Genomic DNA, 11,464 nt, shown 5'->3' on the forward strand with positions numbered 1-11,464 from the left:
AGTTCTAAAAGCTCAAATAGAACAAACAATATGCTTTTTAAAAGCAGCTTGTTAGAGTCCACCAATTTACGCCACAACCCACAAGCTATATCCCACTAGGTTAGGCCTTTATGCAACTTTAACATCTCACATTCTACGGCTAACCTTTGAGGATCCATAGCTAAAACAAACAGGACAACCTGGAGTGGCAATCAAATACTCAACCTAGGTCCTATTTCGATCCACCCAGCTAAATTTAGCTAGCTAAACATTAAAAACTTTCTTTTAGCTCGCTAAAATTTAGCTGGTATCCACTAGCTAAAAGATAGTTGAAGAGGTATTTGTCTATCCTATCCCTTCCTTCCACTTAGAAACTTTTCTCGAGGAGGGTGGAATGACAATTTGATCGGTTTAAGGATCTTTAACCAGCTAAACTTTAGCTGGTCCTGTTTAGATCCATAGCAGCTAAATTTAGTTAGCTAAAAATTAGCTGGTGGATCCAACACGGTCCTAATAGAACATGTGTATAGGATGCAACAGTCCTAATGGAACATGTGTATAGGATAGATGGTATTGTTCTAATGTGTGCGCCTTTTTATTGTACTCTCCTCTCAAAAAGAAAGAAAGAATGTGCACGTATAATTTCCCCTTTCTCGTACGCTAAAACCCTAAAACAAACAAACTTCACAGCATGTAGCAATCCAACCCGTTGAACTACAAAAGCAACCCTAGAAAAAGGAACTCCCATTCAGGGACATCCAGTCATTCACAGCACAAAAGGAGTCAAGGAGTTTCCTTTTTCTTTTCCCCGACGACTGATGATGGACCCTGACCCAACCTAACCTAACGTGTCGTGATCCAAATGAAACCACGCCCATTTGCAGACATATAATAAAAAAGGGGCAAGAATGACAGCGTGATCGTGCAAAACCAGTAGCAAATCGCCTGATACTGGCGACGGATTTGGAAACCGGAGCAGCAAATGGAAGAACATGTTGCCGAGATTCCATCTCATGCTCATTCACCTCCCTTTCTTTTTCTTGCCGTGGGTCACAGCGCACATTGAATCGGAAAAGGAAACCAGAAGCGACCATGGCTTTGGCTTGTTTCACAAGCACACGAAAAGATTTATCTGCTCTCCCTGACGCTATAAATTGCTCCCGTTCTGCATCCCCAACCTCTGCATTGCGTTCTCTGCATTCTTGGCCTCCCGTCTCAGTGCTTGCAAAGGTATATGCATCATATCTTTCGGGGTTTTTTTTTTTGGATTATGTCATTCGTGTTGTTTGTACGTTGCAATGCTGGTTACTGTGTTTCTTAAATTCTGCTTGCGTTGGTTGGGGTGATCTGTTGGTGAAAACTCAGAAATTAGCTTTGGTGATGTCAGTGGTTTCACAAATTGCGGTATGCTCTTGTTTAGGTAGATTGCGACTATAGTTGGTTCTTAGTTCCAATGGCTCCAGACTCCCTCCAATTCAAAATACTACTATATAAAAAATACTTGTTCTACAATGCCGAAGCAAAGTTGGCCTATTTTTATCCAAACTTACCCATACTTAATTGTATCATGGACTAACTCGAAAGAGAGTAAGTCTTGAGAGTTGGTGGGGAAGGTTGTGATGTTATGTTATATACCTAGGCACATTCATATAGTAATCTCTATTGTCCTTTGAATCCTAACCGCCGGAAAGTTCAAATGTTTTTGGAAGAAATAATTGAGACATTTACTTTTGTAACTCGGTGATTTAGATGTGTGATTGCAGTAACCACAGGTGGTTGCGATGTGACCCTGCTTTCTTGGATCTATAATTTTCTCTGCGTGAGGACAAAGCATCCTAATCTCCTGTCCCGTGACACGAGTGTTGTGCTCCTTTTTCCTATTCTTTTAAGGTAAAATAGGCAGCTTGGTCCCTCAACTTTGCCTCGAAGGTCAAGTTTGTCCTTCAATTTTTCAGATCGACCAATCTAGTCCCTCAATTTTTTTATCAAACTCGTCCTTTGTACTGAAGTGGTGCTACATGCTGCTATGAGGATAATGCGGAAAGTCCTTTTTACCCTTAACTTCTTCCAATTCAATTTCTACTATCGTGCGGCTGTGATCTATCAATCGTAGGATGCAACCAATCCATGATTTCATCTGCTGGCTTGCTGTCTCTCGTAGGTGTTGAAGTACCCTTACGTGTTTAGTTTGATCTAGACCACGCAAGAACAACATGCATATGTTTGCTCAACTTTTTACAACATTCTCTATGGCGTTACATATTTCTGCAGCAAGCAGCTTTTATTTTTACTCTCCACGCGTCCACGATACAATGCAATGCAGGGCCCAATAAAATTCTACGTTCCAAATTAAACACGGTTATGATGTACAACTCCCAAATGCATGCATGGCACTACACTGATTTGCTTGCATCAGCTAAATATTGGTTTTAAAGTAACAGGAAATTGCTGAGAAAGATGATGCACAACCAATAAAAAGTTGAGGGAAAGAAGCCAAGGGCAAAATAGACTTTTCATGTTAGTCTCATGCAAGTATGGAAAATCACGTTAACATGAGGACAAGTTTGACTAAAAATAAAAGTTGAGAGATTAGATTGGCTAATGTGAAAGTTGAGAGACGAACTGGAATAAAGTTGAGGGACCAAAATGGCTATTTTGCTTTCTTTTAATGAAATTTTCGTGTTCTTTTAGGTTCGCCAAAAATGTTTCTTTTCGCTTGCAGTTCTTGGCATCGTCCTCCTTAATTTTCCATGTCAGCACTGCATAGGCTGGCCTGTTCTTGTTTTGGAACCTAGCCTCCTCGCGGCACGGCCGATGCAAGTGCCCTTTGGCTGCTCATCAAGAACCTAGCTGCATTTCCGCAAGAACCGAAGCTTTTTCTGTTCTTGAAACAAGATCTGCGCAACTTTCTTGTTGCCGCTTGTCCCTTGCGGCTGCTGACTGGATGCAGCTCTGGAGCAATTTGGATTCATTTTCAGAGTTGGTTATGCTTAATTTCGTAAAGAATTTGCCACTTGGGGAAGGGGTTCTTGGTGTTTCCCCCCGTTGTTTCTGCACACGAGCTTTCTGCTTACGGAGAGACCCATGCTTCAGAGGTCAAGCTTCTAGAAAGGATCAGAGGGAAAAAAATGTCCCACTGATCCAATAGGCATTAGGAAGGGGCGAAATATCTTCTTGCTTTTTTATCCGACAGTCTCATTGCGCCTGTTGATGATTGCAATGTTGAGCCGATCTTGGGCGTCTAATCACCAGCTTTTTGCTCCTCACCAAATCAGCTGCGAGATTTCGGTGGTGAAATTGGAATTTTTTAATATTTAATAAAAAGAGCATTTTTTTTTCCTTTCGTCTCTTGCTCGCCTCTCTCCCAGCCAATCCTCTGCACCTGCCCAGCACTGTAGTCTAGTATTCTGCTGCAAAAAGGTCAAGCTTTTTGGGAGCAAGCCATTGGTCTGGTAGGCCAGCATATGCTAATTGGATGCTTTTGCCGCACCATGACACAATTAGTGATACCATCAGGATTAGTAATACGTTTTTGTTATAGTAAATTGGCATTATCCATTGCTTAATTCCAGCTTTGTCAGCTTGAGGGTGGCCCTACCATCAGCAGCCCACCTAGGTAGCTGGGTTTATGCAGCAGCTGCCCTCTATTTATTGGCCCCTCTTCAGTCCCGGAGAAACCCTCCTCCTCCATTGGACTGCTCCCCTGTTGACCATTGGGTATGTTTTGCGCTATCTGTTCATCTCCATGCTCATGCTAGCCTAATCTCTGTACTAATCCTGGGAGGGATTTCGCTTGGGTTTTGAGCTAATCTGGCCGGCCGCGGTAGAAAGATCTTTGCTTTGGCAGCGGAGGGTGTCGCCTTGTTCGTCGCCATCCTTCGCCATTTCGCGGGGTTTTCTCGGTTTTCGTGATGCTTTGGGTGCGTCATCGGGTGAATCTTGGTGGAGTTTTGCTGACATACTCTTGTGCTTATGGATTTCTCTGATCTAAATCGTTACGGATTGCGTGCAGAGCTTTCCGCTGTCCTTTCCTGAGCTTATTATTATTAGCGGTAAATTTCCCCCCAAAAACATTTTAAGTTGGCTGTTGTAAACTTGGGATCACATGTCTACAGTAAAATCCTCGGCTCTGGTGTTTTGCTTGGGATCTTGCTTTGATTGCGTGCTCTGCTCACCCTATTGCTTGCCGAGGAATGTATTGGTCCTTTTTGGTGGATTATTAGCGCGTAAAAAAGCATTTTTTTGAGGTTTTACTACGAAAAGTCATCTCGATGGATTCATCCATGGAGTTACAATCTTGCCTAATCTGCACTCTAGGTATTCGTGATATTGATATTTGCGGTTGGCTGTGGTTATTCGGAAGCCAAATCCTCTTATTTTCTTAGGATTTTGTCTGCCTCTTAGTGGGGTTTAGAATCTGAATGGCATCGATACTCTTAAGCCAGCAAATTAATTTAATCAAGCTGGTTCCATTTCTCCTTTCAAAACATTATCCGAGAACGAAGTGCCTGTACAGAATCAGTACTTTTTGTTTGGTGGAGGATCGGCACTTTGTTTGGTGCAGGATAAGTGCCTGCTTTATCATGCATCTATTTTGCTGATAGAATTCTGTATCTTGTTAATTGTTTCAGTTGAGCATAAGCAAATAGCATACTGCATCCTACTTTTCTTTTAAAATTTAATACTTGTTTTGTGGTGCCTTTTGTGTTGCTTTAGCATGATCTACTTGTTCAGACTTTCCTTTATGTAAAAACGATCTACTTGTTTAGGCAGTCTTGTGATTCTAAGTGGTACCTATTAATTTCTTCTTCTAAGTAATTATGCTAAGTGTTAACTGTGTACCTCGCATTGCAGTAATTGAGTACTATTGAGCCATGGCTTCCAAGCTGACTCGCCTCCACAGTCTTCGCGAACGACTTGGTGCCACCTTCTCCTCTCATCCCAATGAGCTGATTGCGCTCTTTTCCAGGTGAGGATGCCAAAATTTGTTAACTTGCGTTTCAATTCTGGTACTGAAGTGTGCTAATTTGGTATTTTCTTCATCCTTGTCTTTACTTTAGCGCATCAGCTGTAAGCCTGTAAATGAGAATGTCACAGTTTTTATTTGTTTTTTGTTGTCAGTCAATGCATGATAAGGGTGTTACATAGCTCAACCTAAGACTCATAGTGATCATATATAATGCCTTTTATGACCTCCTTATGAAGTAGAACTGAGTTGCTGTTACTAAGTTTTTGTAGACTGCCTTTCTGTTTGTTCTTAAAGCAGAATCAGTGCAATTTAGCTTATAACTTATAAGACAGTATCTTTTAGTTACATCATTTGGCACATTGTTTGTCGCTGAGATCAGTTCCAGAGATGAGACAATTCCATTTCCACTGATAAAAGAAAAAAAGAGGGAACATAATATGAGGTCTAAAGTTGGTTTTGTTTGTGGTATACCATTCTTTACAGGTATGTTAACCAGGGCAAGGGAATGCTTCAGCGCCATCAACTGCTTGCTGAGTTTGATGCGCTGTTTGATAGTGACAAGGAGAAGTATGCACCCTTTGAAGACATTCTTCGTGCTGCTCAGGTGACACTGCCGATGTGCCTGCTTCACTGCTTGAGTGCTTGCGAATTGAAAATCAGCGAGTCATTCTAATTTCCTTTCTTGTCTGCTTGTAGGAAGCGATTGTGCTTCCCCCCTGGGTTGCACTTGCTATCAGGCCAAGGCCTGGTGTCTGGGACTACATCCGGGTGAATGTAAGTGAGTTAGCTGTGGAGGAGCTGAGTGTTTCTGAGTACTTGGCATTCAAGGAACAGCTGGTGGATGGACAGTAAGTTCTAAGATGAATTCTTAGTAATTTTAGGCTAATTTCTACATTTCTAGTTGTAGAAACTTGACATATACTAATTCAGTACCTCCTTTTTCATTACACCAGAAACACCAGCAACTTTGTGCTTGAGCTTGATTTTGAGCCCTTCAATGCCTCGTTTCCTCGTCCTTCCATGTCAAAGTCCATTGGAAATGGAGTACAGTTCCTTAACAGACACCTGTCTTCCAAGTTGTTTCAGGACAAGGAGAGCCTGTACCCCCTGCTGAACTTTCTCAAAGCCCACAACTACAAGGGCACGGTAAGCCTAAAAAATCCAGAATCTGCCAAGTGCACGCTTCAGAATGGATGGTGTCATTAATTTTTTAATCATCTAGGAACTTGACGTACCCTGAAAATGTCATTAAATGATGTGATCCAACTCTCATTTGTAAGTGCTGTTTTCTGGTTGCAGACAATGATGTTGAATGACAGAATTCAGAGTCTTCGCGGGCTCCAATCATCCCTCAGAAAGGCAGAGGAGTACCTACTGAGCATTCCTCAAGACACACCCTACTCAGAGTTCAACCACAGGTGATTTCTGAATAAGTTGTCCTTGCCATCTAACACTGGTTGAAATATGGCTAATGGATTGACTCCTTATAATGTCACCATTATCTGCATTAGGTTCCAAGAGCTTGGCTTGGAGAAGGGTTGGGGTGACACTGCAAAGCGTGTACTTGACACACTCCACTTGCTTCTTGACCTTCTTGAGGCCCCTGATCCTGCCAACTTGGAGAAGTTCCTTGGAACTATACCGATGATGTTTAATGTTGTTATCCTGTCTCCACATGGCTACTTTGCCCAATCCAATGTGCTTGGATACCCTGATACTGGTGGTCAGGTGCAGAAGCTAAACGATTATTTTCCTTTTAACTCGGATTTCTTGTTGGTTTTCTTGTTTCTGATTTGCAATGGCATTGCTTCTCAGGTTGTGTACATTTTGGACCAAGTCCGTGCTTTGGAAGATGAGATGCTTCTCAGGATCAAGCAGCAAGGCCTTGACATCACCCCTAAGATCCTCATTGTATGTTTGAGATCATGTTCCAACTTCTGAGCACTTTCATTGTTTAGTCAGTTACTGAGTAAATGTGCCTACATGCTTTTATTTGTTGCAGGTTACCAGGCTGTTGCCTGATGCTGTTGGTACTACTTGTGGCCAGCGGCTAGAGAAGGTCATTGGAACTGAGCACACAGACATTATTCGTGTTCCATTCAGAAATGAGAATGGTATTCTCCGCAAGTGGATCTCTCGTTTTGATGTCTGGCCATACCTGGAGACATACACTGAGGTATACAGACTAATTTTCTTACTGGATGTCGTACACAACCTAGATTTTTCTGTTAATACTGAAGTCATGCATTCTGTGCTACAGGATGTTGCCAGTGAAATCATGAAAGAAATGCAGGCCAAGCCTGACCTTATTATTGGCAACTACAGTGATGGCAACCTAGTTGCCACTCTGCTTGCGCACAAGCTGGGAGTTACTCAGGTCTGTTTGATTGTACATGAAGTATCTTGAAAATTCTTAAGTTTGCCCAGTGCTTAAGGTTTCGTTTTGTGCATTCTTGCAGTGTACCATTGCCCATGCCTTGGAGAAAACCAAATATCCAAACTCAGACATATACTTGGACAAATTCGACAGTCAGTATCACTTCTCATGCCAGTTCACAGCTGACCTTATTGCTATGAATCACACCGATTTCATCATCACCAGTACATTCCAAGAAATTGCGGGAAGGTAATTTTTGTGTATTTTAATAACAGTAGGCCATCACTAGGTAGCAGTAACTAAATGAGCATCTGATGTGTGGTGTTGTTTTCGCAGCAAGGACACTGTTGGGCAATATGAGTCCCACATTGCATTTACCCTCCCTGGGCTCTACCGTGTTGTCCATGGCATTGATGTTTTTGATCCCAAGTTCAACATCGTCTCTCCAGGAGCAGACATGAGTGTTTACTACCCATACACTGAAACTGACAAGAGACTCACTGCCTTCCACCCTGAGATTGAGGAGCTCATTTACAGCGATGTTGAGAACTCTGAGCACAAGTGAGTACTGAACTTACTGAACTTACAGCCTAGGTCTTTCTACCTATGAAGATATGCAGAGCAATTTCCATTTACAATAATTAACACCTGACATTTGAGTGCACCTTTCATTGCTTTGCAGGTTTGTCTTGAAGGACAAGAACAAGCCGATCATTTTCTCAATGGCTCGTCTTGACCGTGTGAAGAACATGACAGGCTTGGTTGAGATGTATGGTAAGAATGCACGCCTGAGGGAATTGGCAAACCTTGTGATTGTTGCTGGTGACCATGGCAAGGAGTCTAAGGACAGGGAGGAGCAGGCAGAGTTCAAGAGGATGTACAGTCTCATTGATCAGTACAACTTGAAGGGCCATATCCGGTGGATCTCAGCTCAGATGAACCGTGTCCGCAATGCGGAGTTGTACCGCTACATTTGTGACACGAAGGGAGCATTTGTTCAGGTATGTATACACACTTGATCTAATAAGTTACTTCCAAGTTCCTATAATGGTGCTCACTACTTTCAGATAACAACAGCCATAGAATGTGTGCAGGACTGAATTCATGTATCACTTTGTTTTTGTAGCCTGCATTCTATGAAGCGTTTGGCTTGACTGTTATTGAGTCCATGACATGTGGTTTGCCAACAATTGCTACCTGCCATGGTGGCCCTGCTGAAATCATTGTGGACGGGGTGTCTGGTTTGCACATTGATCCTTACCACAGTGACAAGGCTGCAGATATCTTGGTCAACTTCTTTGACAAGTGCAAGGCGGATCCAAGCTACTGGGACAAGATTTCACAGGGAGGCCTGCAGAGAATTTACGAGAAGTATGTACTTTTTCTATCCTGCTGTCTACAATAAAGATATAAATTGACATGAACTGAAGAAATTCAGATATTATAGAGTAACATGTGCTTGTTCAATGATGCCACAACATAAAAAACTTTCCATGATGTATTAGATATTTTTGTGTGGCTCTTCTCTAGCCGTGTAAGTCCAGATACTAAAAGTTTTGGATTGCTCAGGTACACCTGGAAGCTGTACTCTGAGAGGCTGATGACCCTGACTGGTGTGTACGGATTCTGGAAGTATGTGAGCAACCTGGAGAGGCGCGAGACTCGCCGCTACCTTGAAATGTTCTACGCTCTGAAATACCGTAGCCTGGTAAGTTATTTGATGACAGTTTAGAGACCACATCTCAAGCAATGAGTGTTCATTCCACCAATCTTAAATAACCTGATCAGCTAATACATCTCTTTCTTGAATCCAGGCAAGCGCTGTTCCATTGTCCTTCGATTAGTGCATCAAGCGGGAGAACCATCGGCTGCATTACAATTACAATTGTTTACCGCAATTCGCATTGTCAGTAGTGTGTTTGAGTTATGTGTACTTGATTTCCAATCACTTGGTTACATTTTCGCGAGGTTTTGGGCGGCGCAGGCTGGTTCCTGCTCTAGGATACTAGCTGCACCTTTTGCTTCAAATAAACGCCTGCTCGTGTCACCTGTCTCTCAGAAATCAATGCAATGTTTTGTTGCCCATGTCTTTGCTCCGAATGACCGTAATGCTCTGCTCTGTTACTCATCTGTTTCATAGCCTGGTGCTTATCTGCAACTTCGTATTATGAAAGTTTGCTATGCCAGTCTTGACTGCTTGAACAGAAGTGAAAAATGCATGGCAGAAGTTGCGCTAACTTTGCTCTGACCAGTGGACCATGTGGTCCGGTTATTGCAGTTGCAGGCCTCTCCTTCATGCCTGTATGTCAGTAGCATGTCTTGACAGGTTCGCTTGGCACTAAAACTTGTGCACAACACTAGCAGTAAATTGAATTGAAGCAGATATGCTCCCTCCTTATATAAAGAGGGCAAGCTTGTTCGAGTGGAGGAACCATGCCATGAGAGTGAGAGCACAGGTAACAACTTAACAGAGCATGAACATCGGGTAGGGCAGCTGTAAGCAATTGGGAAATTCGGGGCAACTGAAAGCAATAGGGCATGCTGCGGGAGTAGGGCTGGAAGGTATTGGGAAATGATGCTAGGGGCATTGCAAAGCATGAGATCCTAAATTGGCAGTCATCCTAGGACTCAGGGTTCCTCTCATTTTTCATAGCGCCCGGCACATCTCGATATACTTCCATACGGCCTATAACCTAGGGATTCAACTATCTTTTTGATGTCCTTTCTCCATTCTTTTTCGATCGATGGCAGCAGATAATCTGATGGCATCTGCCATTTGTTTGTTTGTCCTAATCGTGGCAGTGTCAAGTATGGATTCCATTTCAATAATAAGTGCCTTCCAAGGGAAATATTGAACACATCTCAGTTAGATAAAATAGGTTAGGCCCAAATCTGAAACATTTCAATAAGCATTTGCATACACCCGAGACTAAATAACGAGTCTGTGTGATAATTGCATGTGCTAGGAGCCGTCAGATTGGAAAAAAAAAACGAGCTCAGATCTAGTGATACAGTGCAAGTTGTGAAATGTGAACACTGCCATCCACATTTCTGCAGCCTTTGCTTGATTTTAGTATCAGCTCAAATCGATGACATTACTTTTTTTTTTAATGAAACAGGAGGGGAAAGCCCCTACTGAAATTTATTTCAAGAACTGAAGGCGAAACACAGGTGCAGGAAGTTCGAGGCGATCAGAGGTTACAAATAAAAGGAAAAAAAGAACAGAGAAAGGCCCCAACAGAGAAAGCTACTCGAAAGCTCCATTGGCCCTGTCTCATAAACCTGGACATCAGTGCAGAGTAGCGTACAAGCACACATTGCAGGATTAGGAATGAGGGGCATTGAGGAATGCAGCAATGCATCTGTCCTATCTGGTACTACATATTTCACCAATCTGTGTTGCTGAAGAGTGGAGACAGGTTTCTCGTCACCTAAGCATGCTGAGCGTCGAACATGCTCGGTTTGGACCTTACAGAATTCCTCAGCAGCCAAGAGGAGTGAGCTAAAAGGCATGATGTTGCTGTAACTTTGCAGCATAGCTAGCTTTACTTGCTCGAAGTACAAAGTGTCGATATCACGGCCGGACGGCCGCAAGTCTGTTACAATTCATAGTAAGCTACAATACTTTGGAGTGCTACACTTACTCTATTGATCATAAATAAAAGAAGGCTTGCTGAACCTATTTTTGTTTGATCAAGTTGGCAAGTAACATCAATACTCGGTTCCATACGTTTCTTCAAGATATGGTGTTCATAATGCTATATCAATCTGAACGATCTATTCTCCATTTTAGAAGCGAGACATCAAGCGACTGATTGGAGATGCTTGGAAGTTAGTTTGAAAGTTTTTTTTTTTCAAATTACATGGAAGTTGCAGAGACATCAATCGACCTGAAAGCTGAGAAATGTTCCAACCATGCTAAATTGCTCGCAAATAGCTTGACTTAAATTGCTTGTTTAAACATATATGAATACCTTTTCTTTGGACCAGACCAGAGGGAAAACTCTGTTCTTGTGCTTAAAGCTGTTGCACTATGGTTCAATAAATTATGCGTACCCCATAGTTAGTAAGTAGCCTATAGCCATGCCCTGCCATACCATCGCTGGACAAGTTAACCAAAAGCCTAGTAGATATTGCAG

The 11,464-nt window shown here is 42.4% G+C and overlaps 1 protein-coding gene across 1 annotated transcript; it reads left to right on the forward strand.

Annotated features, from left to right (window-relative positions):
- Positions 1-3,557: 3,557 nt before the first annotated feature.
- Positions 3,558-9,410, forward strand: LOC101759310 (sucrose synthase 1). Its single transcript, XM_004964554.4, has 16 exons — positions 3,558-3,696; positions 4,834-4,948; positions 5,432-5,552; positions 5,645-5,796; positions 5,902-6,094; positions 6,248-6,366; positions 6,460-6,676; positions 6,764-6,859; positions 6,951-7,124; positions 7,209-7,325; positions 7,408-7,574; positions 7,662-7,886; positions 8,008-8,326; positions 8,452-8,696; positions 8,895-9,033; positions 9,140-9,410. Exons 2-16 carry the CDS (start codon positions 4,854-4,856, stop codon positions 9,167-9,169), a joined length of 2,409 nt encoding a protein of 802 aa, XP_004964611.1. The 5' UTR covers positions 3,558-3,696; positions 4,834-4,853; the 3' UTR covers positions 9,170-9,410.
- The last annotated feature ends 2,054 nt before the right edge of the window (positions 9,411-11,464 follow it).

The sequence above is a fragment of the Setaria italica genome, chromosome IV (assembly GCF_000263155.2).
Source record: "Setaria italica strain Yugu1 chromosome IV, Setaria_italica_v2.0, whole genome shotgun sequence".
Taxonomy (NCBI): domain Eukaryota; kingdom Viridiplantae; phylum Streptophyta; class Magnoliopsida; order Poales; family Poaceae; genus Setaria; species Setaria italica.

Coding starts and splice junctions, on each gene's coding strand:
- LOC101759310 (XM_004964554.4), top strand. CDS start 4,854: ATGGCTTCCAAGCTGACTCGCCTCCACAGTCTTCGCGAACGACTTGGT. Junction 6,367..6,459: donor TACTCAGAGTTCAACCACAG/GTGATTTCTGAA, acceptor TATCTGCATTAG/GTTCCAAGAGCTTGGCTTGG. Junction 7,125..7,208: donor ACCTGGAGACATACACTGAG/GTATACAGACTA, acceptor TCTGTGCTACAG/GATGTTGCCAGTGAAATCAT.